This window comes from Hemiscyllium ocellatum, chromosome 3, assembly GCF_020745735.1.
Source record: "Hemiscyllium ocellatum isolate sHemOce1 chromosome 3, sHemOce1.pat.X.cur, whole genome shotgun sequence".
Lineage (NCBI taxonomy): Eukaryota > Metazoa > Chordata > Chondrichthyes > Orectolobiformes > Hemiscylliidae > Hemiscyllium > Hemiscyllium ocellatum.
Window position 1 is genome coordinate 92,891,234 of NC_083403.1, and position 24,900 is coordinate 92,916,133.

At 40.4% G+C, this 24,900-nt stretch overlaps 1 protein-coding gene across 1 annotated transcript in view; it reads right to left on the reverse strand.

Moving 5' to 3' along the window:
- The window catches only part of LOC132835750 (collagen alpha-1(XIX) chain-like), a 178,982-nt gene that overhangs the window by 64,230 nt on the left and 89,852 nt on the right, over positions 1-24,900 (reverse strand). The window contains exons 21-29 of the mRNA XM_060854846.1: positions 19,264-19,380; positions 17,200-17,253; positions 15,054-15,107; positions 13,345-13,398; positions 11,228-11,281; positions 10,277-10,330; positions 8,947-8,997; positions 7,443-7,478; positions 6,330-6,356 (exon numbers count right to left, since the gene is read on the reverse strand). Of these exons, the coding sequence (XP_060710829.1) occupies positions 6,330-6,356; positions 7,443-7,478; positions 8,947-8,997; positions 10,277-10,330; positions 11,228-11,281; positions 13,345-13,398; positions 15,054-15,107; positions 17,200-17,253; positions 19,264-19,380 (501 nt within the window). The remainder of the gene's footprint in view (positions 1-6,329; positions 6,357-7,442; positions 7,479-8,946; positions 8,998-10,276; positions 10,331-11,227; positions 11,282-13,344; positions 13,399-15,053; positions 15,108-17,199; positions 17,254-19,263; positions 19,381-24,900) is intronic.

The window sequence follows — 24,900 nt, forward strand, 5'->3', positions numbered from 1 at the left end:
TTGGAACCATTAAATATGTACAGGTACTACTTTTTAATTATACATTACTTCTGGCATCTGTCACACTAATCATATAGCACAATGGACCAGTATGAAGCTCATTGTTAAACCAAGAACATTACTTGCTCTTTTTCTATTAGCTGAGCTCAGATCTGTTATGTTTCTAAAATGTTTCTGCTTTATTTCTATCTTTTTCTTTTTTATTCTTTTAGACTTTAGTTACAATGCCAAAGTGAAAGCAAGTTAATTTTAAGATGACAAACCATAAGAAGGATTCTAAGCTAAAGTTAATGGTCATAGCATGACTGTACAGAATACTGTATGAGTGCATAAAATGAAGATCCAAAGTATTTGTTAACAGATGCAGGAAGCTGACCTGCAGAAACACTGAGCTAAAGATGGATCTATTTTTGGGTACTCAGTAAATATTAATTAGAAGCTTAAGGTTGTATTTTAGGCACAATTGTTCCCCACTGGAGCCTTTGTGAGTCTTCTATCTCATCTTCCCAACAGCAGAGTCAGATCAGATCAGTTAATGGAACACTCAAGATTGCAGAGATGACTTGGGTAGAACTAAGTTGTGTAGAAATGTTGCCTGAATGCTACTTTGTATCTAGAAAAGTTGTTTTTACAATGATTTGTGTCATGAGGAGAGAATTGAAAAATTGAGGTTGTACTTAGGTTGAAAATGTGTTGCTGGAAAAGCGCAGCAGGTCAGGCAGCATCCAAGGAGCAGGAGAATTGATGTTTTGGGCATGAGCCCTTCTTCAGGAAAGCTCCTTGGATGCTGCCTGACCTGCTGCGCTTTTCCAGCAACACATTTTCAGCTCTGATTTCCAACATCTGCAGTCCTCACATTCTCCTAGAAGAGTTGTACTTAGATTAACAACAACTTAATGGCTGTGTTTAAAATTATGAAGCCTTTTGATAGATTAAATGGGGAGAATCTGTTTCCACTGACAGGAGGAGGGATGGTGGCCAGAAGACAGAACATTCAGAACAGAACCTACACTTACACAATGGGCTGAACAATGCTTTTTTTAAATGTTAAATATTCTATGAACTGTCCAGCTGAGGTCATGGTTGTATTGCTTTCTCAAAGACCATTACACCATCTCAGCAAACAGAAATTAAGTTGTACTCCTGGGCGAGCACATAGTATGATTTAATTTGTTATTGTTTACAAAGATGTTTAATATACAGATTTGATGATAGGCTAGCAGAATGATTCTGTACATGATACAAGCATATGAATTAGAAGCAGGACCAAGGCATTCAGCCTTTTGACAATGCTCCACCATTCAATTAGACTATGGCTGACATGATTACTGCTTCAACTCCACATTCTGAGCTTCTCCTGGTAGAGTCATCGAGACATAGAAATATACAGCACAGAAACAGATCCTTCGGTCCAACTTGGCTATGTCAAACAGGTATCCTAAATTAATCTAGTCACATTTGTCAACACTTGGCCCATATCTCTCTAAACCCTTCCTATTCATTTACACATCCAAATGCCTTTTAAATATTGTAATTATACCAGCCTCTACTATTTCCTCTGGCATTTCATTCCATACACGCACTACATTTTGTGTGAAAAAGTTGCCCCTTAGGTCCCTTTTAAATATCTCCCCCTCACCCTAAACCTATGCCCTCTAGTTCTGGACTCCCCAACCCAGGGAAAAGACCTTGCCTAGTTACCCTATCCACGCCCTTATGATTTTATAAAATTCTATAAGGTCACCCCTCAGCCTCTGATGCCTCACAGAAAACAGCCCCAGCCTATTTAACATCTCCCTATATCTCAAATCCTCCAACCCTGCAACAAACTTATACATCTTTTCTGAACCCTTTCAAGTTTCACAACATCCTTCATACAGAATTGCACACAAAATTCCAAAAGTGGCCTAACCAATGTCCTGTACAGCCATAACATGACCTCCCAACCCTTATACTCAGTGCTCTGGCTAATAAAGGAAAGCACACTAAATGCTTTCTTCACTATCCTATCTATCTGAGACTCCACTTGCAAGGAACTATGTACCTGCACTCCAAGGTCACTTTGTTTAGCAACACTCCCCAGGATGTCATCATTAAGTGTATAAGTCCTGCCCTGACTTGCCTTTCCAAAATGCAGCACCTTACATTTATCTAAGTTAAACTCCATCTGCCATTTCTTGACCCATTGGCCCATCTGATCAAGATCCTGTTGTACTCTGAGAAAATCTTCTTCACTGCAATTTTGGCACCTCCAATTTTGGTGTCATCTGCAAACTTACTAACCATATCTCTTATGTTCATATTCAAATCATTTATACTAATAATGAAAAGTACTGGACCCAGCACCGATCCTTGTATCACTGGTCACAGGCCTCCAATCTGAAGAGCAACCCTCCACCACCAACCTGTTCTCTACTTTTGAGCTAGTGCTGTATCCAAATGGCTCATTCTCCCTGAATTCCATATGATCTAACTGTGCTAACCAGTCTACCATGAGGACCTTTGTCAAACGCCTTACTGAAGCTCACGTCCACCGCTCTGCCATCATCAATCCCCTTCATTACTTCTTCAAAAAACGTAATCAAGTTAGTGAGACATGATTTACCAATCACAAAGCCATGTTGACTATCTCTAATAGTTCCTTGCCTATCCAAGTACATGTAAATCCTGTTCCTCAGGATTCCCTCCAACAACCTGCCCACCAACATCAGGCTCACTGGTCTACAGTTCGCTGGCTTTTCCTTACAACCTTTCTTGAATGGTGGCACCATGTTAGCCAACCTCCCGTCTTCAGGCATCTCACCTGTGGCTACCAATAATCCAAATATCTCAGTAAGAGGCCCAGCAGTTACTTCCCTAGCTTCCAACAGATTTCTAGGATATACCAGATCAGGTCCTGGGGATTTATCCACATTTATGCGTTCCACGACATCAGCACCGCCACCTCTGTAACATAGGTATTTTTCAAGATGTCACCATCTATTTCTCCACATTCTGTATCTTCCATGTCCTTCCCTCCACAGTAAACACTGATGTAAAATACCCATTTAGCATCTCTCTCATCTTCCACCGTTCCAAACGTAGGCTGCCTTGCTGACCTTTGAGGGATCCTATTCTCTCCCTAGTTATCCTTTTGTCCTTAATGTATTTATAAAACCTCTTTGGATTTTCCTTAACCTTATTTGCCAAAACTATCTCATGTCCCCTTTTTACCCTCCCAATTTTCCTCTTAAGTATATTTCTACTGCTCTTACACTCTTCTAAGGATTCACTCAATTCCTGTTGTCTATACCTGACATATGCTTCTTTCTTTGACTTGACCGAAACCTCAACTTCGCCAGTCATCTACCATTCATTACCAGCCTTGCCTTTTACCCTAACAGGAACATAGTCTCTGGACTCACTTTATCTCATTTCTGAAGGCTTCCCATTTTCCTGCTGCCCCTTTACCTGCGAACATTTTCCCCCCATCAGCTTTCGAAAGTTTTTGCTTAATTCTGTCAAAATTGGCCTTCTTCTAGTTCAGAACTTCAACTTTTAGATACTGTCTATCCTTTCTCGTCATTATTTTAGAACTAATAAAGTTACAATTGCTGGTCCCAAAGTGCTCCCCTATTGACACCTCAGTCACCTTGCCCTGCATTATTTCCCAAGAGTAGATCAAGTTTTGCATCTTCTCTAATAGGTACATCCACATACTGATTCAGAAACTTTTCTTGTACACATTTAACAAATTCCACTCCATCTAAACCCTTAACACTATGGCAGTCCCAGACTATTTTTGGAAAGTAAAAATCCCCTACCATTTCCACCCTATTATTCTTACAGATAACTGAAATCTCCTTATAAATTTGTTTCTCAATTTCCCACTGACTGTTGGAAGGTCTATAGTACAATCTCAATAAGGTAATCATCCTTTTCTTATTGCTCACTTCAATCCAAATAACTTCCCTGGATGTATTCCCAAGAATATCCTCCCTAAGTATAGCCATAATTTTATACCTTATCAAAAATGCCACTCCCTCTCCTCTGTTGCCTCCCATTCTATCCTTCCTATAGCATTTATATCCTGGAACTTCAAGCTGCCTGTCCTGCCCATCCCTGAGCCACATCTCTGTAATTGCTATGATATCCCAGTCCTATGTTTCTAACCATGTCCTGATTTCATTTGCCTTCCCTGTTAGGCCTTTTGCATTGAAGTAGATGTAGTTTAATTTATCTCATTCTCTGCTTTGTTCCTGCCTGCCCTGACTATTCAATTCATTCCTTTCCCCACTTGCACCAGCTCACAGATTGATCTTTTTCTCACTATCTCCCTCGAACCCAACCCCTCACCTTACTAGTTTAAATCCTCCCAAGCAGCTCTAGCAAATCATCCTGCCAGTATATTAAAACCTGAATCCTTTATAAGACATAATGTATAAACAGTCATACATTTAAGGAGACAATTGTAACGATTTTCATGCTAAGAGGTAAGGAAAGGTGAGACATCCTTTTCTGCTGTGGAAGATGAAGAACTATAGCAAATTCTTTAGTTTGTATTAATATGCAATAATATTATTATTTTGAAAGTTTGTTTTCAATACTTGAACTCAATGATTTATCAAGCGTTTGCTGTGAAATAAAAATAACTTTATCGATTCATATCAGGCCTTATTTCAAAAAGTGATTGAAACAACATTTGCTTTCGGAGATATTGAACAAACACAAACGTAAAAGATACAGATGTCCATCCTGGTCACAAAGGGATTTTATTGACATTGCCCTGTGCAATTCAGTTGGACAGACATTAGGTATCTTGCATAAAAATAAGGCGCTGACATTGAAAGTTTAACACTGCTTCTCTCGCAATGGTTGCTGCCTGGCTCGCTGAGCATTTCCTGCACTTTTAGTTTTTATTCCAGATTTTCAGCATGTTCAGTATTCTGCATTTGTTTTGTGTTCAGGGAGTTACTGACCCTGCTGCATTTAAGAAGGGGTTGATTTTTTTTCCTATGTTGGCATAGAGTTGTTTTGTTGAAAACCCAGTGGTCCTACCGGGAAGCCTTTGATATTGGGGCCTTCCCTGAGCAGTTCTGTGGTATGTGGGCTGAAAGGGAGGACTTTGAGTGGAGCTCAGTGGAACTGCGTTGCTGCATGCTGGGGCACAAACCAGAATGGTCATGGTCCATTTGTGTTGGCGTGGCTATCCTGAGTTTATTGGTGAAATAAGACCCTTGATTTCCAATAGAAATGGGTCTATTTGCTAATGCACGACACCGCCTTAGAGGTAGACAATGACCACTCAATAGTGACAATGACAGCCACAAAGGGGAGATAGTTCACTTTCCCAAATGGTCTCTAGACAGAAGAGCTGAAAATCTAGCCAAGGATGTCTATGGCATGGTCAACTTATGACATAGGACCTCAGTCTAAATTGAAGACTCTGTCAGTGTATGAAGGACTATTTTGTTTGATATGTCACTATCTGGAGAAGGGAAAAGTGTTCGCTTTATAGTTTTGGCCAGAACACCTTCAGTTAATGGTGGCACTAGGTTGTGAGATATTGCCACGCACCTTGTAATAAAACTTCCACAGCCAGCTACGGCATGTCAGTAGTTTGACCTGTTGTTCATCTGCAAACCAAACAGTAAATCCAAGGAATCGAGGGAAATGTAATGAGATTCGAACCTCCAAAACCACTGCTAGTAATCTTTAATCATTCTCACATTTGCTGTGCACCATCACTGTCTTGTTATCAGGCTTCACCCTCATGTTTCAGAACCTGCTAAGTGTCCATTAAACAAAAACAGAAATTGCTGGAAAAGCTCAGCAGGTCTGGCACATCTGTGGAGAGAAATCAGAGTTAATGCTTTGGGTTTCAGGAAGGGTCACTCAATCTGTAACATCAACTCTGATTTCTCTCCACAGATGCTACCAGACCAGCTATTTCTATTTTTGTTACTGAATTACTGCATCTGTAAATCTTTTGATTTTTATTTAGAATCCATTAAATTTGGTGCTGAATTTTGAAGCTCCTACTTATTAGCATGCCTTCCCTTTTTAACAACATGCCAAAAATTAATACTAACCTCTCCTGCTCAATGGTTTGGAGGAGAAAGTTTAATACTGCTTTCAACTTCAACAAGGTTAGGATTCTCAAGTATTTTAAGTTTGTTCTTGTCATGCAGTGGTAGTTGATTAAGTCATACCAATGTGACACAGTTCAAGGTATTTAAACAGTACATAAGATTTCAGGCAAATGTTTGACATGTTATTTTTATTTGCACAGATTCTGAAGTTATTTCTTCATCTTGAACTTTTGGAATGGGAAGCTCTTAAATGCTTACCATTGAACCAGGATCTCCTTTCAGACCCTGCGAAGGAAAAGTAACTGGTTAAGAAATTCTGTATGACCTTACAAATGTACAATATATCATTGATGGACATTAGACATACTTTAAAAACACATTTGCAGGCAAACAACTAGCCATATTTTCAATATTCACATTTATTCATGGAGATTATAAATAATTTATTTCTTTGTTACAGTGAGGATAACAAAGAAATTAGACAATTACCTTTTAAAACAATTTGCTCAGAATTTCCATCGAATTTTATTGTAATAATGGAACTGAAGTATATTTTTAAAATTTCATTGAAATTCAAAAGTAATTCATTAAGTCTACTTTTTTTTCCCAAAATACCACCATGCATTGGTCAACCAACTACCTTCACTTAGATCATTAAACTAGTTTGGATCTCACCACGTAATGGAACAGTGAACACTAGATTTTTGCATTTTGCCCATGACCTTGTCGAAAATTTAGATCCATTTACACCGCAGAACTCAATGCACTAATTCCTATATTTTCTCGCAAATCCTAAATCTTATTTCTTCTTAAACCTAGACTTGGACTATATTTTTTTCTATTGATAAATGTCTCTTTAAAATCAGAATCTGTTTCATGCAAAAGAAAAATCCTTCCATAATAGCAACTGGATTAAAAAAAAGCTTTGAGAAGGAGAGTGGTATTTTCCATTTTATTACTGCCGATTCTTGCTTTTTTAAAAAAAATAACTTTTGTTACTTGTTCATATGATGTCGGCATTGCAAGCTGGACTGGCATTTATTAATTACTCAGCCAGCAGTTAAAAGACAGCCACATTGCTGCATCACACATGAGGCAAATTAGGTAAAGATGGCAGATTTCCTTCCTTAAAGGACATTAGTGAACCAGACATGTTTTTACAACAATTAACATTATGTGGTGGTTCCCTTCTATATGTTTCTAGTATTTTTGTTACAGTACTCTATCTGGAGCTATTTAATTTTGCTAATTCAGTGTTTAAAATGTAGAAATTGGCATACATTCCTGAGCAAATTGGATCAAGGAAATACCAACCAAAATATCCTTAAATCACAAAACAGAAGCAACACTCAGTATAAATTGTTAACTCACTGGTGAACCTGTAGGTCCAGGTGGGCCTGGAATGTCCTGTAAGATATTCAAGGATTAGACCATTTGCAAAGCACTTGTTAGTCATTATTGTGATTGAAAAACATTATTCATATGTCTCCCATACTGTTGATTTTAGGCTGAAATAAGGAGTTCAATGACTGGATAGGAGAGTATGACTAAGACAAATTATACAGCAAGGGACAGGTTAATCAGAGCATAGAAGGCATCGTTGCTTCCTCAACGATATTCACTACATGAACTATATTGAATTGGAGTGCAGTTAGACGCAACCTCTATGGGATTGAGAGATGATAGACCCATTGATGAATGGAACACCTTAATACACACCAAGAATTAACAAGCATACATTAATCAAATATCACTCTAAATGGATAGGCAATACAAAATGAAGTAAAATAAATTTTAAAAAAGAACTCAACAAAGTTGATCTAGTAAACCATTGTGAGGACAGGAACTTTCAAACATGTGAGGCAGAGCCTCAAGGGATAGTAGGCATTTGCTAACAACATTGCTCAGCAATACAATTAAAAACGTCTGGACTTGAACCCAAGTTTCCTGGGTCAGAGGCAGGGACACTACCATTGCACTACATGAGCACTCTAGCTTCTAGTAATGAAGTGCAAATTAAAAATGAGCATAGGCTCATTAATCAGGAAACCCAGATCAAGAGCTTTCAAGGATGCAAATTAAACTTAAATAGAGGTTGAACTAAAATATCTAATCTTATAATTGGTTACTTTCTCCAAGCATTCACCAGTCTGAGAGGTTCTTTTACTAAATTTAATGACATTAATAAAATATATACTTTTACTTAAGAACATATTGATTAAGAGCATATAGTACTTCAGGTTGAGTCATTGACTTTATTCATGGTGAAGTTAGATAGATTGTTTAAAAGGTAAGAAGGTCATGGGTTATAAGTCAGACAGAAAATATGAATTAGAAGTTGGACATTCTTCCCTCATGCCTGTTCTGCTATTCAATTAGAATGTGGCTGGTCTGAATACTTCATCTTCCTTCTTACCCCCTTGCTTGTTAAGAACCTACCTATCTTGGCCATAAAAATATTTCAAAGTTCTGCTTTCACTGGATTTTGAGGAAGAAATTTTCAATGACCTTAGTAGATACTAAATGAAATGTAAGAACACATTGTAAATCTATATGTCATCATGTGAAAATGAAAGAAAGAAAAGACTAAATCAAAACAGTTCAGGTGATGGAAAGGTAACAAATGAACCTGGGGTTAGGAGGAAGAACTAAAGGGAAGGTCTGTGAAAGGTTGGAGGATGGGAGAGATTAAAGGTAAATGGTTAGCTGTAATAAATAAACAAAAGATTTGTCCAGAGTGTGTGTAAAACAGAATACTGTAGTGGACACTTGTGTCCCAAAGCAAAGACATGAAAAACAAATTTTAACATAGCTCAGATCTCTCAATAGGCACAAAGTGAATACATTGCATAAGAAGATATATATAAAATTGTACCTGTATCTTGTATATGCTGCTCATTCCATTTCTTTCATAGGTAGCAATTCTCTGTAGACAGTTAGATTGTAAGATCAGGTTGAATTCTCACAAATATGAAACCTACCGCTCACATAAATATGACAATTTAGTGCTTTAATGTTTAATTCAGAGGAAATGTATTATTTCAGATTGAGGGAGTTTTCTCACCTCAATTATCAGCTTGTTAGGTTTCTTGGGGGCCTTGTTTGATGAGTTGAGGAGGGCAAGGAGGTGAGTTTCAATTTGTAAATCACTAAAATCAAACATCTTAATCTTGAGTCCAATACAGTTAGAAATTATAGGCTTTGTTTTTATTTGAGAGCACATTTTTGGGATTCTGGGGATTTTGATCAGGATCAGGTGCAATACATTTCATTCAGCAATTTGGTCACTTTTGTATTGAGGCTGCCGATCTTCTGAGGTACTGCTTCCTCTCTTCTGGTAGATAGAAGCAGATCCCATCATGTATACCATCTACATTTTGTCAACTTATCAGCTTCAGGCTGCTCCCTCCTACTAACAGTTTTTAACACCACTAATTCAGCGCTGACCTCTCTGCAAACCCAGCATGGGCTAATACATTTGAAAATTTCATTCCTTGAACAATGCAGATGTAGTACCAGGTGAGCATCTGGAAATGATCCAGATGTTGGATTGCAGATCCTGAAAATCAAGCCCTATCTACTGGCCTCTTGGGGAATTGTGGTAAATCGGGTGGGCAGGTGGAAAGCAGAGTTGAGATAGAAGATCAGCCATGACTATGTTGCATGGTGGAGGAGTTCAATGAGTCATATGGTTAACTTCATTTCCTATTTCGTGGAACTTAGGTGCTTAGAGATCTGAGTAATCAAAATAATTGTAGTTTTGAGGAATCAAAAGTCTGAGGCAAGGCCAAGTAATAGATGGACTGCTGAGGATTATTTTCCAGTGAAGCTTAAGGTTTGAGATATATAAATGGATTCACAAGGGAACTGAAAAAATAGAAATCATTGGGATTCAAAGGAAACCAAATCAACTTGATCCAATATGATCTTTCTTCAAATTCTGAATTTGTCTTTAAGTTCAGGGCGAAAGTGATGACTCCAGATGCTGGAGGTCAGAGACGAGATTTGAGTGGTACTGGAAAAGCACAGCAGGTCAGGCAGCATCCGAGGAGCAGGAAAATCGATGTTCCTCATTCCTGATTAAGTGGTCCTGCCCAAAATGTCGACTTCCCTGCTCTTCTGATGCTGCCTGACCTGCTGTGCTTTTCCAGTAGCACTCTAATCTTGACTTTAAGCTGTTGAGTTTAGAATGTACTGGGACTCACCGGAGGTCCAGGTGGTCCAGGTGGTCCTGGTTTTCCTGCTGTCCCTTCATTGCCCTGTGATAGACAAGAGATGTGTCAGTTTCAATGTAAATAAAAATAACTTCAGCAATGGAGTAAATTATTGAAGCTTTATTCTTTAATGGTGAAAGTGACCCTGAAATTGCCAACCCAAATGGATAAATTCCATTTTCAAAATAACTCAGCTTTTTGCAGAATTACGCTTAACTTTGCTCAACAACTGCATTAATCCGTATAAAACTCTGCAAAACTGTACAGAGGGTTTGTCAGTCTGACATAGCATTGAGACACTGATAGACTTCGCACCTATTGTTTAAAAAACTAAGCTATCTTGAGAACGTAATTTAAAAGAAGTTCTGGAATTTACTTATCAAAGAACAGAAACCAGCAAATCCCATTATAAAAGATGGAAGTTTTAATCTAAGATTGTTTACTGTATCACATTTCCATGAATTTAAATTCTGTGAGCATGATCTTAACCTCCACAAGCACCTGATGAAAGAGCGGTGCTCTGAAAGCTAATGCTTCCAGATAAACCTGTTGGACTATAACCTAGTGTTGTGCGATTTTTAACTTTGTCCACACCAATCCAACACCAGCACTTCCATATCATGTTAAGCAAAATGTGATTTTGATGTAGTATAGTTTTGAAACCCATGTGCCTCATCTTAAAATGAAAAATATTTAACACTAATGAAGCAAGGCCAATTCTTCAAGTTGTAGAAGCAATAGTAAGAGCTTTTAGAATGTGAAAGAGCCTCTTGTGGAATTCTGTACAGATTTGACTTTGGTTTTCATTTCACAGTTGACTGTAACAATTCTCGGAGACAACTTCCCATCGCACTAAAACTTCGTTGATCAATATATAGTTTAACAATCTCTACGGGCTCAATGTTGGATTTTATGAGAAGAACAATCTTGATTTTTTTCTACCTTTTCTCCTTTAAGTCCTATGGGCCCTGTTTGTCCTGGTCTTCCTTTTAAACCCTATATATTAAAAAACAAAGCATGTATGAATTCAGTTCACTTTACATTCCCAGTATTCCAACATTTTCTTATCACCCTATTTTCCTGTTACTTCCATCCTCTGAAGAATTTCTGTGCCTGTTTCTCATAAAGTGCACATATCTGTGTTTGCATATACCTGTACCTGTCTTTATGTACCAACGAGTATGTGTGTTTTGACATAGCTGTATTTGCATGTAGCTCTGTCTTTGTGTGAGCATGTATCTGTGTTTTTTTTATTCACTCATGGGATGTGGGCATTGCTAGCTGGGCCAGCATTTATTGTCCCTCCCAAGTTGGCCTTGAAAAGGTCATGGTGAGCTGCTTTGTTGAACCACTGCACTCTATGTGCCATAGGTAGACCCACATTAGTGAAGGAATTCCAGGATTTTGACCCAGCGACATTGAAGGTACAGTGATATATTTCCAGATCAGGATGGTGAGAGGCTTGGAATGGAACTTGCAGGGGTGCTGATTCCTGTATTTGTTGTCCTTCTATGTGGTAGAGGTTGCGGTTATGGAAAGTACTGTCTAAGTAGTCTTGGTGAATTTCTACAGTACATCTATACAGTACTGCTGCCACTTAATATCAGTGGTAGAGTAGATGTTTGTGGTGCCATTCAAGTGGGCTGCTCTGTCTTGGATGGTGTCAAGCTTCTTACGTTTGTTTGAGAGGCCCTCACTCAGACAAGAGGGAAGTTTCCATCCCATTCCTGACTTAGGCCTTGTAGATACTGGATTGGCTTTGGAGAATTAGGAAGTCAGTTATTTGTTGCAGGATTCCTAGCCTCTGTTCAGCTCTTTCAGCCACTTATTTACATGGCTAGTACAGTTGCGTTTCTGGGGTCAATGGTAATCCTCAGGGTGTTGATGGTGGGGGATTTCAGCGATGGTAATACCATTGAATGTCAAATGGCTGGTGGTTAGATTGTTGCTTATTGGAGATGGTCATTGCCTGGTATTTGTGTAGCACGAATGTTATGTTATAAACCTGGCTATTATCCAGGCCTTGCTGCATTTGGAAATGGACTGCCTCAGTATCTGAGGAGTCACTTTATGTTTTTTAGATTAGATTACTTACAGTGTGGAAACAGGCCCTTCGGCCCAACAAGTCTACACCAACCCTCCGAAGAGCAACCCACCCAGACCCATTCCCTACATTCAACCCTTCACCTAACACTACAGGCAATTTAGCACGTCAATTTATTGTCTCACAAAAGCTTCTTATATTAACTGAATAAGTGGAGTGTTGAGACTTTTCTGTTCACCTTAATGGCACATTAATGAAAGTTGGACCTTAATCAAAACTGAGGGTTTCCTGCTTGACAAGTGGCTGTTGAGGTGCAAAACTGGTATTTCTACCTCTGAGCCAGGAGGTCCATGTTCAAACTACACCTGCTCCAGAGGTATGTAATAACATTTTACACCAAGTTGATTTCAAACAAAGCATTCAGCTTGATAAGGAATAATCTGGGAAGTAGAGATATGTGAGATAGTCAGATTACAGAAAGGTTTACCAGAAAGTTACTGGAAACTAAACAGTCAGAACAGGGTCTAACAGATGCCAATGAGAGATTACACTTTCTGCAGAGACGAGTGAAAACTTAGAATTGACTTTCAAATGACGTTGAAAGTGACGACCCTGAAATCATTTAAGGAACATCTAATTCCTGCAGGTGAAGTCAGAATGTTGGACTATTCTGAAATAAAGGTGGATTTGAGGCAGATCACTGCTGATTATACAGAATGTTAGTGTGACCTTGAAATGTTGTATAGACAAATGCAGCTCCTGCTTCTTGTACTCTTGTATTTTAAGGGGAGCTGAACGGTATTGTTTGTGTGTAAGTGCTTGTGAGTTGCTCTGTCAAACAGCTTCATCAAAGTCTGGTGAGCACAGAACCATTGTATTGCAAAGGCTTCTAATCTTTGTACATTTGCATGCAAGTAGGAGAAAGGCTAAGAAACAAATGTATCCAGAAAGGGAGTGACAGAATGAAACAAAAAAAAACCCTTTCCACGACTGTATTACCCAGACTGTTACATACCACAGGTCCTGGCGATCCTGGAGGTCCTGGAGGTCCCGGTACTCCAGGCTGTGCCTGAGAATCAGAATACAAACTTCTGTTTTAAACCTAAAACATAATTTCTAATGATAACAAGCAGTTTTAAAATGTATAGACAATTACATACCTGAGAAAAAGTCACATAGTATATAAAGTCCTAAATTTTCATCACGATGAATAGACTGTCTGATGTTATGAACAATGGTGGAAGTGAAGTAGAATTGCAACTCTCACTCTCAAAGGTGGCATTTACCCATTTTCTTGGAGTGAAGTCAGGTCAGTTTAACAAGGTTTAGGAAGGCAGTTGGCAACTTAGAATATCAAATGCTTCCATTGAAGCAAAGATGTAACATCCCTGTGGTAAGGAGCCTGGAGTTGTCACAGTAGACCCACTGAGAACAGGTCTGAACTTTGTGAATTCATTTGTATTGCCAGGTACCCCAAAGAATATGGTCTCAGGCTACCTTTGGGAGTGCTGGTCAGATACCCTTAGTGAAGATTATATCTAAAAGATGCATAAACCCCTCAGAACTGCGAAGATGTCAAAAATGTATCAGACCTGTCAAAGAAGTGTCAGACCTTCAAAGAAGTGTCAGATCTGTCAAGAATTGTGAAAATTAGTTTTAATAAATGAGTGATTTTTGCAGCAGTGCAGTCTGCAATTAATTAGAGAAGCTTCATTTTTTTTTCCCCTGTGTATGATACGACTAGATATGAGGTGAGTTTGTAAGGTAGATGAAGGATGAAAGGGTGGTGGGTAGAATATGGTAGATACGAATTGGTACTAAGTTGCCATTGAACTGTATGGGGGCCATGGGGATGGGTAGGGAGGCATGGGGTGGCATGCATGGACCATAGGCACTTTGTGGGGACTGAGGTGGCTAAGGGCTGAGGGGTGGTGGAATGTTCTATATTTTATTATTTTATTTGACTAGACACAGTGGCAGAGGTGAAGACAAGCTTACTGTCCAGTCCAATCACCCCAATGAAAACTTGGCAGCTTCCTCAGTCCTTCTCAATACAGCATGGCAATGACTTTCCCCCACATCTCAATCACCAAACCACTTCAGCCTAGGACTGAAATTGAGGAGTGCTGAAGGCCTTACTTAAAGGATGTGTTTATGAAACGGAGTTCTCCTAATTCTGCATGCTTGATCCAGGAAGGAAAGCAGAGAAATTCCAAACGAGACAAAGTTTTGTAAAGGTGAATGGAACTATTCAAAAAAATTGCAAACAGCATGATGTAAATAAGGCCTAGTTGGTAGAAGGTTCCAGAATCAGGAAATATGATTTTTTAATTGGTAATGAATACTTTATTAAAAGTTAGATTATTTTGTATGCCCTTTCTCAATTTTAGAATGACGCTTCCAAAATAGAACATTCTCAAAGAATCATAATGAAAGATTCTCATAGGAACTCTGTTACAAGGTGCCCAAAGTAAGCTGCACCTTAGAATGGTGTGATACTGAGGCTCTTCTATTTATTTTTGAGGCCTCATCATGCAATGGGTTTTATTCAACACTCATCATTCCACATAGCTGGATACGCGGTTTATTCTGAACTTGGCTTTGTTTATTTCAGCACAGAGATGGATCAGGCAACTCATTTCATTTATGCCAGCATTTCAATGTACCATCTCACAATGCAGCATCTGAAGCATCTAAACAGACTTAGGATCATTAAGCACTTACTCTGTCTCCTTTTTCTCCTACAAGCCCAGGGAATCCTCGTTCACCTTTGTTTCCCTGTGAAAGCAAATGATGCACTCATTTAAACTCTGATTTCAGAGGTAGATCTGATGTCAACAGCATTTTCTTGAGAACAGATGTTCAGCTACCTGGCCTGTACCTTCCTACTTTCTGTCCCTCTCCTTTCTTGAATAAAGAAATACATTCATTATTTTCTAGTTCAATGGGACTTTGCTAGAATCTTGGGATTTGGCAAAGTTAAAGCCATTGCATCTATTGCTTCAGAAGTCATGTCATTTAAGACTCTAGGATAAAGCCCATTAGGGCCTGGGAGCCTGTCAGCTTTCAATTCTAATAGTGTTCTCAGTCTCTTTACTGTGGTGAATATATTGTTTTAATTTATCTCCTGGTTTTTACTTGCTCCCTAACCCAATTCACAATTATTTCTGGGATGTTATTTGTACAATGAAAATAGATGTAAAATATCATCCACCATTATCTTATTTTCCACAATTAACTTCCTAACTTGGTCTCTCTAAAGCCTCTGTTCCTTTTTAAACACCTGTAAAATGTCTTACTATCTGATTATGTATTTCTAGCTGGTTTTCTATCATATTTTAAAATCTCCTTAATTTTTCTGATCACTCTTTGATATATTTTACATCCTGACTAATCTTCTGAAGCTCATTTCTGTGGTCACTTTGAAATATGCCAGGTACATCTTGACTGATAGGATCCTCCAAACTGCTTGAGACTCCTTTCCCTTGCTACTTCCTAAAATTTCAACTTGCTCCTTGCCATTAATTATAGGCTAATAGGTTTCAGTGATTTCATGTGGAAGGCATTAACTGGTGATTCACCTGAGTCTCTATAAATAGACAAGATCGAAATTGTAGTTGTTGGGTTAGGAGGTGTGCTTGTAATATGTACCTCTGCAAATAAATATTTATGGGCCTGTGTGTAAACATTGACCCCAGTTCCATCCTTTGCCAACTGGCTTCCCACAATAGAAACTTGGCAAGGTTTTTCAGGATGCTATGGCTTCCCTTTCTCTAACTGTTCTTCTATGTAAAAATATGAGGAAAGCTGTACTCACAATAAATGAATTTTGAAGGTGGATAAGTGGGATAAAATATCAGAAAGGAGTGAAATAGGAGCTCAGAAGTGGCTGGGAATAGCACCATACAAAATGCCTCATAGAACCTAATGACTCTGAAAATGCAAATTCCAGTCATTCAAGTCAATTTGTGAAACTGGCACTGTACATATTGCCACTGGGTGTGACTTCTAAGACATTTAGCTAAAACCTATATCCAGATCCACATTGACCCCTAGTTGAATTTATTAATGAGGAACCCACAATGTTTTTATGATGGGAAGGGTAGTAATACATTTGCTAATTCTGAGCAGGCAGTTTGGTTCACCACTCTGTTAAAATTGGGGCTTGTTAACAGGTATCAAACTCATTGGCCTGTTTTGGTTGATGAGCCCCTTGTTGTATCAAAATTGGAGTCCTGCGAGTAAATAGTTGCAACTGGTTGGAATCTACATTGACTACCTCTTTGCGTGCAAGCATTGAAAACCCTTTACCAACCAGAATGTAGAATTATTTCTGTGGGCATGAAAGCCCCAAGTGGTGGGGCTCACTTTATTACTGGGACAAATTACTGGTTAGTGTTCTTGGCTGATACAAAGATCAAATTGATTGCTATGAGAGATTATCCCTTTGGAAAAGATGGTCATTAACCTCAAATTGTGATTTTCAGGGTCATCTTGCTATAATCTCCAATGTTTCTCTAATTCTGGCTTCTAGGCTAAGTCACTCCACCTATGTCAGTCACATTTTTCACTGCCTATGCCTGGAAGGTCTGGAATTTTCTCCCTAAACCTCACAAGCTCTCTTGCCTCTTACAAGGCAAACCAATGTAAACCTAACCTTTAACCAACTTTCTTTCACATGTACTAAACTATACTCCCAGCAATTTTGCTCAATAACACTCCTGGGAGGTGCGCTGGGATGCCAAAGACCAGTGGAAATTCAAATGATTACATTGGAAAACTTTATCTGCCTGTACTTTGTTTTCCGCCTTGTCTTATTATTATAAAATAGAAAGTTGAAACATTGTGTTAAGAAGAGTATCATACAAACCTTTTGTCCATCTAATCCAGGAATTCCAGGTGGCCCCCTTGGTCCTGGGTCACCCTATGAGAAAATAATTGGAACATTAATTCAAAAGACAAAGATGTACATTTAAGCTGTATTGGACGAATGTACAGGCTATGTACACAGTGAGAATACACTGCATCCATCTTGTCATTGATTGATATTTTCTTTTGAGAGGGAACAATCAGAGACTTAGCCCTCATATCAGGCCTTGTATCAATCACGCCTTCCAAGTACCAAGCTCACCTCCTACTCTACCCATTCCTGCAAAAATGATGACTCCTACTCATTCATTTAACCCTTCACTTCCAGAATTCCAACTGTGCAGCCTTCAAAACTGACTTGCTCTATCACATCACTCTATCAGCATTACATGTGATGCCCTCAAGTCTAATAAATTGTCACACTCTGATTGTACCCCCATTGCACTCTATATCTGTGTTTAAATGAATGCAACGAATGTGTACCACCTAATCTGACTTGACTGTGTAAAGCACTGTTGACTCTTTTCTTCATCTGCATAATCTGTTCACTATTCCAGAATTATCCTGGAATGTAAATGTAACCCTGGCTTCTTTTCTCTCCTGGAAACCATCTTCTTCAAAGATTCTAGGAATTCCTTTTTTTCTAACATTGGGATCATGTGATCAACTACCTCTGCCACTTCCCTCCCATTCCACTAACCTACTGGGCCAACCACCCTTAAAAAGGTACCTCACTTAACCCTGAGCTTACATCTTTGTCAGATTTCTCTCCAATCTCTCCTCATGACCTCCCTCATTTCATCTTGTCCATGAGACCTCTTGTTCCCTGACTGTATTCTCAATAACAGTTAAGCATGTGACTGTACAACTTTGACATTAATACCTTTACCACCTAGCTTTCCCTCCTATTTCCCATGTTGGTGACATTGGTAATAATTCTGTTTCATTAGTTGTTAGCCCTCTCTCCTTTATATTTAATACAATTTTTAAAATTTTACTTTTTAAAAGTTTTAAGGGCATTGGGGCGAAGATGGGAATGTGCATTGAGATGCAAGATCCACCATGATCCTATTGAAAGGCAAAGCAAGCTCAAAGAGCTGAATGGCCTACTCCTGCTCCAATTCTCTATCTTTCTAAGTTTTCTGCTCCTGCACTGCTACCTTGGTATGGCCCTAGGATACATATCCTGGAGACTCATGAAATCATCTATTTTTCATTCATATAAATGAAACCTCCAATGTAATATCCATTTAAATGAAAAAAATAATTAAGGAGAAAGCATTCACAATGGCAGGAAGTCAGTAAACAGATATAACCAGGGCAGTGGAAACAGATTAAATTCCAAACAGGAAGAAAAGATTTAATGTGAATGAGCAAACTTGGTTTTTTTTTAAATTAATCCATAGGATGTGGGTGTTGCTGGCTGGCAAGCCGTCCAAAATTGCACTGAAGAACATGGTGATGCATTGACTTATAAACCTCTACCATCCATTTGGATTAGATGGATCCACAATGCCATCAGGGATGGAGTTCCAAGGTCTAGATCCAGTGCCACTGAAGGAACAGTGATATATTTCAAATTGGGATGGTGAGTGGCTTGGAGGGAAAATTTCAGCTGGTGGGGTTCTCTGTAACAGTGGTCCTTGTCCAATCAGTTGAAAGAGGATATGGATTTGGTATGTGCTATTTCTTTTGCATTCAAAAAACAGGCAAAGCTACAAGAGATCAAGTAGACTCCAATGTTGTATGCTTCTATGATGAATCGAATGAAACCTTGCAAGTATGCTACCTGGAATCATGAAAATTCCCAGCAACTTTTGGCTGAAAGGAAGGCAAGTCAAAACTACTATAATAGTTTGATTTAGTGACAAACTTTCATGAGCTGTGGAGTCCTGGACAAGTGTGTACCACATTTGCTTAATTGTCTGGTTGTAGCCAATTTGTTGATTGATCTGCCAGAATGGACTTCCACTCACATACAAGTAAGCACTTGTATCATTTAGAAACTACCCATATCAACAAGAATGAACCACACTTGTTAGCTTAATTCTAAATGTCCCTTTACCTGTCTGCCATCACGCCCATCAGCTCCGGGAATCCCAGGTACACCTCGGTCACCTTTCATTCCAGGTAATCCTGAGAAGCCTCCATGGCTGCTGGTCAGGCAACTACTGCAAGCATTCTACACAGGGAACATAGAAACAATGTAATGATAAAATGAAGATGGAAGATTTTTCAGTAAGAGTATGCATTCTAAGAGGATTGTACATTCAGGATACACATGATTCACAATCCTTTGAGAGAAGAAATTTCTCATTTCAGTCCTAAATGTTCAACCACTATTGTGCCTCATGTTTTAGAATCCTCAACCAATGGAATTGATCTCTCAGGCCCTTCAGAATCTAATATTTTGAATTGAGGTTGCCCCTCGTTTTGAACTCTCAGCGGAGCAGGTAAGGGCTGTTTGGCAGTGGCTGCTTGAAGGCTCGTTGATGTTTGTTTAATGGTTTAAATTTGAAAGTTTTTTTTAAAAGAAAGCGCGGAACGGACCCAGAAGCTGGTGTAGCGCAAGCTTACCTGGGTAGGTTTTATTTCTATAAAGGTGCGCAGCTTCAAGGCCTAGGCCTCACTCTCTCAGCGGAGCAGGTAAGGGCTGTTTGGCAGTGGCTGCTTGCAGGCTCGGTGACGTTTGTTTAATGGTTTAAATTTGAAAGATTTTTTTTGGAAAAGACATGGAGCGGACCTGGAAGCTGGTGTAGCGCAAGCTTACCTGGGTAGGTTTTTTTTCTATAAAGGCGCGCGGGAGAGGAACCCGAGGCACTACAGGGGTAGTGCCTCCCACCCGCCCTCCTCTAACCTAATAATAAGACCCGTTGTGGTAAGCAGGTAAGTGCTGCATTTTGCTTGTTCCATTGTTTAGACCTAGTTTTTTTTAAAAGGTTACTTTTAGAGGGATGGAAGTGAAGGCAGTGCAATGTTCCTCTTGCAACATGTTTGAGGTGAGGGATGCCATGGTCGTCCCTGCTGAATACTCTTGCAGGAAGTGAACCCATCTCCAGCTCCTCCAAGTCCGTGTTAGGGAACTGGAGCTGGAGTTGGATGAACTTAGGATCATTTGGGAGGCAGAGGGGGTCATAGATCGGAGCTTCAGGGAAGTAGTAACTCCAAAGATTGCAGACAGATGGGTGACAGTGAGGGGGACTGGGAGGAAGCAGCCAGTGCAGGGACCCCCTGCGGCCGTACCCCTCAAGAAAAAGTATACCGTTTTGGATACTTGTGGGGGGGATGACTTACCGGGGTAAGCAATGGGGTTCAGGCCTCTGGCACGGAGCCTGTCCCCGTTGCTCAGAAGGGAAGGGTGGAGAACAGCAGAGCAATAGATATCGGGGACTCGATAGTTCGGGGCACAGATAGGCGGTTTTGTGGGGGCAAGAGAGACTCACGTTTGGTATGTTGCCTCCCAGGTGCAAGGGTACATGACATCTCTGATCGTGTTTTCCAGGTCCTTAAGGGGGAGGGGAAGCATCCTGAAGTTTTGGTCCACATTGGCACCAACGACATAGGTAGGAAGAGGGATGAGGATGTTAGGCAGGCTTTTAGGGAGCTAGGTTGGAAGCTCAGAGTTAGAACAAACAGAATTGTTGTCTCAGGTTTGTTACTCTTGCCACACGATAGAGAGTCGAGGAATAGGGAGAGAGAGCAGTTAAATGCGTGGCTACAGGGATGGTGCAGGAGGGAGGGATTCTGGTATCTGTATAACTGGGGTTCTTTCTGGGGAAGGTGGGACCTCTATAAACAGGATGGTCTACACCTGAACCTGAGGGGCACCAGTATCCTTGGGGGGAGGTTTGCTAGTGTTCTTTGGGGGGGTTTAAACTAACTCTGCAGGGGCTTGGGAACCTAGACTGTAGCTTTAGGGTGCAGGACCTGGAGTGTAGGGAGGTTAGGAACATGGAATCAATCTCGAAGGAGGGTGCCTGTAAACAGGAAGGTGGCTTAAAGTGTGTATACTTCAATGCGAGAAGTATACGAAATAAGGTAGGTGAACTTGCAGCGTGGGTTGGTACCTGGGATTTCGATGTTGTGGCTATTACGGAGACATGGGTAGAACAGGGACAGGATTGGTTGTTGCAGGTTCCAGGGTTTAAATGTTTTAGTAGGGTCAGAGGTGGGGGTAAAAGAGGGGGAGGTGTGGCATTGCTTGTCAAAGATAGTATTACAGCGGTGGAAAGGACGATGGATGAAGACTCGCCATCTGAGGTAGTTTGGGCTGAGGTTAGAAATAGGAAAGGTGAGGTCACCCTGTTAGGAGTTTTCTACAGGCCACCTAATAGTCCTGGAGACATAGAAGAAAGGATTGCGAGGATGATTCAGGAGAAGAGTGAAAATAATAGGGAGGTTGTTATGGGGGACTTTAACTTTCCAGATATTGACTGGGAAAGCTATAGCTCGAGTACGTTAGATGGGTCCGTGTTTGTCCAATGTGTGCAGGAGGGTTTCCTGACACAATATGTAGACAGGCCAACAAGAGGTGAGGCCATACTGGATTTGGTTCTGGGTAACGAACCAGGCCAGGTGTTAGAATTGGAGGTTGGTGAGCACTTTGGGGACAGTGACCACAATTCGGTGATTTTTACTCTAGTGATGGAGAGGGATAAGTGTGCACTACAGGGCAAGAGTTATAGCTGGGGGCAGGGAAATTATGATACGGTGAGGCATGACTTAGGATGTGTGGCATGGAAAAGTAGGCTTCAAGGGAAGGGTGCAATCGATATGTGGAGCTTGTTCAAGGAGCAACTATTGAGTGTCCTTGATAAGTATGTACCTGTCAGGCAGGGAGGAAAGGGTCGTGTGAGGGAGCCGTGGTTTAATAAGGAATTGGAATCCCTTGTTAAAGGGAAGAGGGTGGCTTATGTAAAGATGAGGCGTGAAGGTTCAATTAGGGCGATTGAGAGTTATAAGGTAGACAGGAAGGATCTGAAGAGAGAGCTAAGAGCAGCAAGGAGGGGACATGAAAAGTCCTTGGATGGTAGGATTAGGGAAAACCCAAAGGCTTTATTTCAAGAATAAAAGAATGACTAGGGTAGGAATAGGTCCAGTCAAGGATAGTAGTGGGAAGTTGTGTGTGGAGGCTGAAGAGATTGGGGAGACACTGAATGAATACTTTTTGTCAGTATTCACTCAGGAACAGGACATTGTTGCCGATGTGAATATTGAGTCACAATTAATTAGAATGGATGGCTTTGAGATATGTAGGGAAGTGGTGTTGAAAATTCTGGAAAGGGTGAAAATAGATAAGTCCCCTGGGCCTGATGGCATTTATCCTAAGATTCTCTGGGAAGCAAGGGAGGAGATTGCAGAGACATTGGCCTTGATTTTTATGTCGTCGTTGTCTACAGAAATAGTGCTAGAAGACTGGAGGATAGCAAATGTGGTTCTCTTGTTCAAGAAGGGGAGTAGGGATAACCCTAGTAACTATAGGCCGGTGAGTCTCTCTTCTGTTGTGGGCAAAGTCTTAGAGAGAATCATAAGGGATAGGATTTATGAACATCTGGATAGGAATAATGTGATCAAGGATAGTCAGCATGGTTTTGTGAAGGGCAGGTCATGCCTCACAAACCTTATTGAATTCTTTGAGAAGGTGACTAAGGAGGTTTTGAGGGTAAAGCAGTAGATGTGGTGTATATGGATTTTAGTAAGGCGTTTGATAAGGTTCTCCATGGTAGGCTACTGCAAAAAATATGGAGGTATGGCACTGAGGGTGAGTTGGAGGTTTGGATTAGGAATTGGCTGGCTGGAAGAAGACAGAGGGTAGTAGTTGATGGTAAAGGTTCATCTTGGAGTGCAGTTACCAGCGATGTTCCGCAAGGATCTGTTTTGGGACCATTGCTGTTTGTCATTTTTATAAATGACCTGGAGGAGGGTCTAGAAGGGTCGGTAAGCAAGTTTGCGGATGATACGAAAGTCAGTGGAGTTGTTGACAGTGAGGAAGGATATGGCAGGTTACAGAGGGATATAGATAAGCTGCAGAGCTGGGCAGAAAGGTGGCAAATGGAGTTCAATGTAGATAAGTGTGAGGTGATTCACTTTGGTAAGAGTAACAAGAAGATGGGGTACAGGGCTAATGGTCGGATACTTGGTTGTGTGGATGAGCAGATGGATCTTGGTGTCCATGTACACAGATCTCTGAAAGTTGCCACCCAGGTAAATAGTGCTGTGAAGAAGGCGTATTGCGTACTGGCTTTTATTGGTAGAGGAATTGAGTTCCGGAGTCCTGAGGTCATATTGCAGTTGTATAAGATTCTGGTGCGGCTGCTTCTGGAGTATTGTGTGCAGTTTTGGTCACCATTCTATAGGAAGGATGTGGAGGCACTGGAACGGGTGCAGAGGAGGTTTACCAGGATGTTGCCTGGTATGGTAGGAAGATCATATGAGGAAGGGCTGAGGCACTTGGGGCTGTTTTCATTGGAGAAAAGACTTGAGAGAGGTGTACAAGTTGATTAGGGGTTTAGATAGGGTTGACCATGAGAACCTTTTTCCACGTATGGAGTCAGCTATTACGAGGGGGCATAGCTTTAAATTAAGGGGTGGTAGGTATAGGACAGATGTTAAGGGTAGATTCTTTACTCAGCGGGTCGTGAGTTCATGGAATGCCCTGCCAGTAGCAGTGGTGGACTCTCCTCTTTATGGGCATTTAAACGGGCATTGGATAGGCATATGGAGGATAGTGGGCTAGTGTAGGGTAGGTGGGCTTGGATTGGCGCAACATCGAGAGCGAAAGGGCCTGTACAGTGCTGTATTTTTCTATGTTCTATGTTCTAGAAGACAAACTCAATTTATTCAGCCTCTCATCATAGAATATTCCAGGGATTAATCTAGTAAACCTTTGCTGCACTATCTCCAATATAATCATGCTCCTGAAATAAAGAAACCAAAACTGCGCATAGTTTTCTGGGAATTGTCTCAATAATGCCTTGTACATTATAGCAAGATTTCTTTATTCCTGTGCTCCCATCCAATTGCAATAAGGATTAACCTTGTTTTCTTAATTGCTTGCTGTATCTGCACACTGACTTTCTTGATTGTATTCGAGAACAGAGAGTGATTGTTCATGGCTGCAGAGTTGGTGTAGGAGGGAGGGCTTCAGGTATGTGGATAATTGGGTTAACTTCTGGACATGTACAAGGAGGATGGGTTGCAACTAAACTGGAGGGATACCAATATCCTGGGTGGGAGGTTTGCTAGAACTCTTTGAGAGAGTTTAACCAAGTTGGCCAATGGGATTGACACCAGAGCTACGGATCAGGGGATGGGTAGCTGGTGTACAAGCAGATACAGCATGCAGAGGAAGGATAGGCAGTTGATAGGGCAAATTTGCAGTCAGTGTGAAGGAATAAAATGTGTCTACTTTTACAGAATAAGTGTCAAGAATAAGGGTGATGAACTTAGAGCATGGATCAATACTTGGAGCTACGATATTGTGGCCATTACAGGGACTTGGATATCACAGGGGTAGGAATGGTTGTTGGATGTTCTGGATTTAGATGTTTCAAATGTGAGGGAGGTAAAAGAGGTGGGGGAGTGGTTTTGCTAATCAGGGATAGTATCACAACTGTAGAAAGGGAGGTGGTTGAGGAGAGTTTGTCCCTTGAGTCATAGAGTCATAGAGATGTACAGCACAGAAACAGAAGTCAGAAACTAA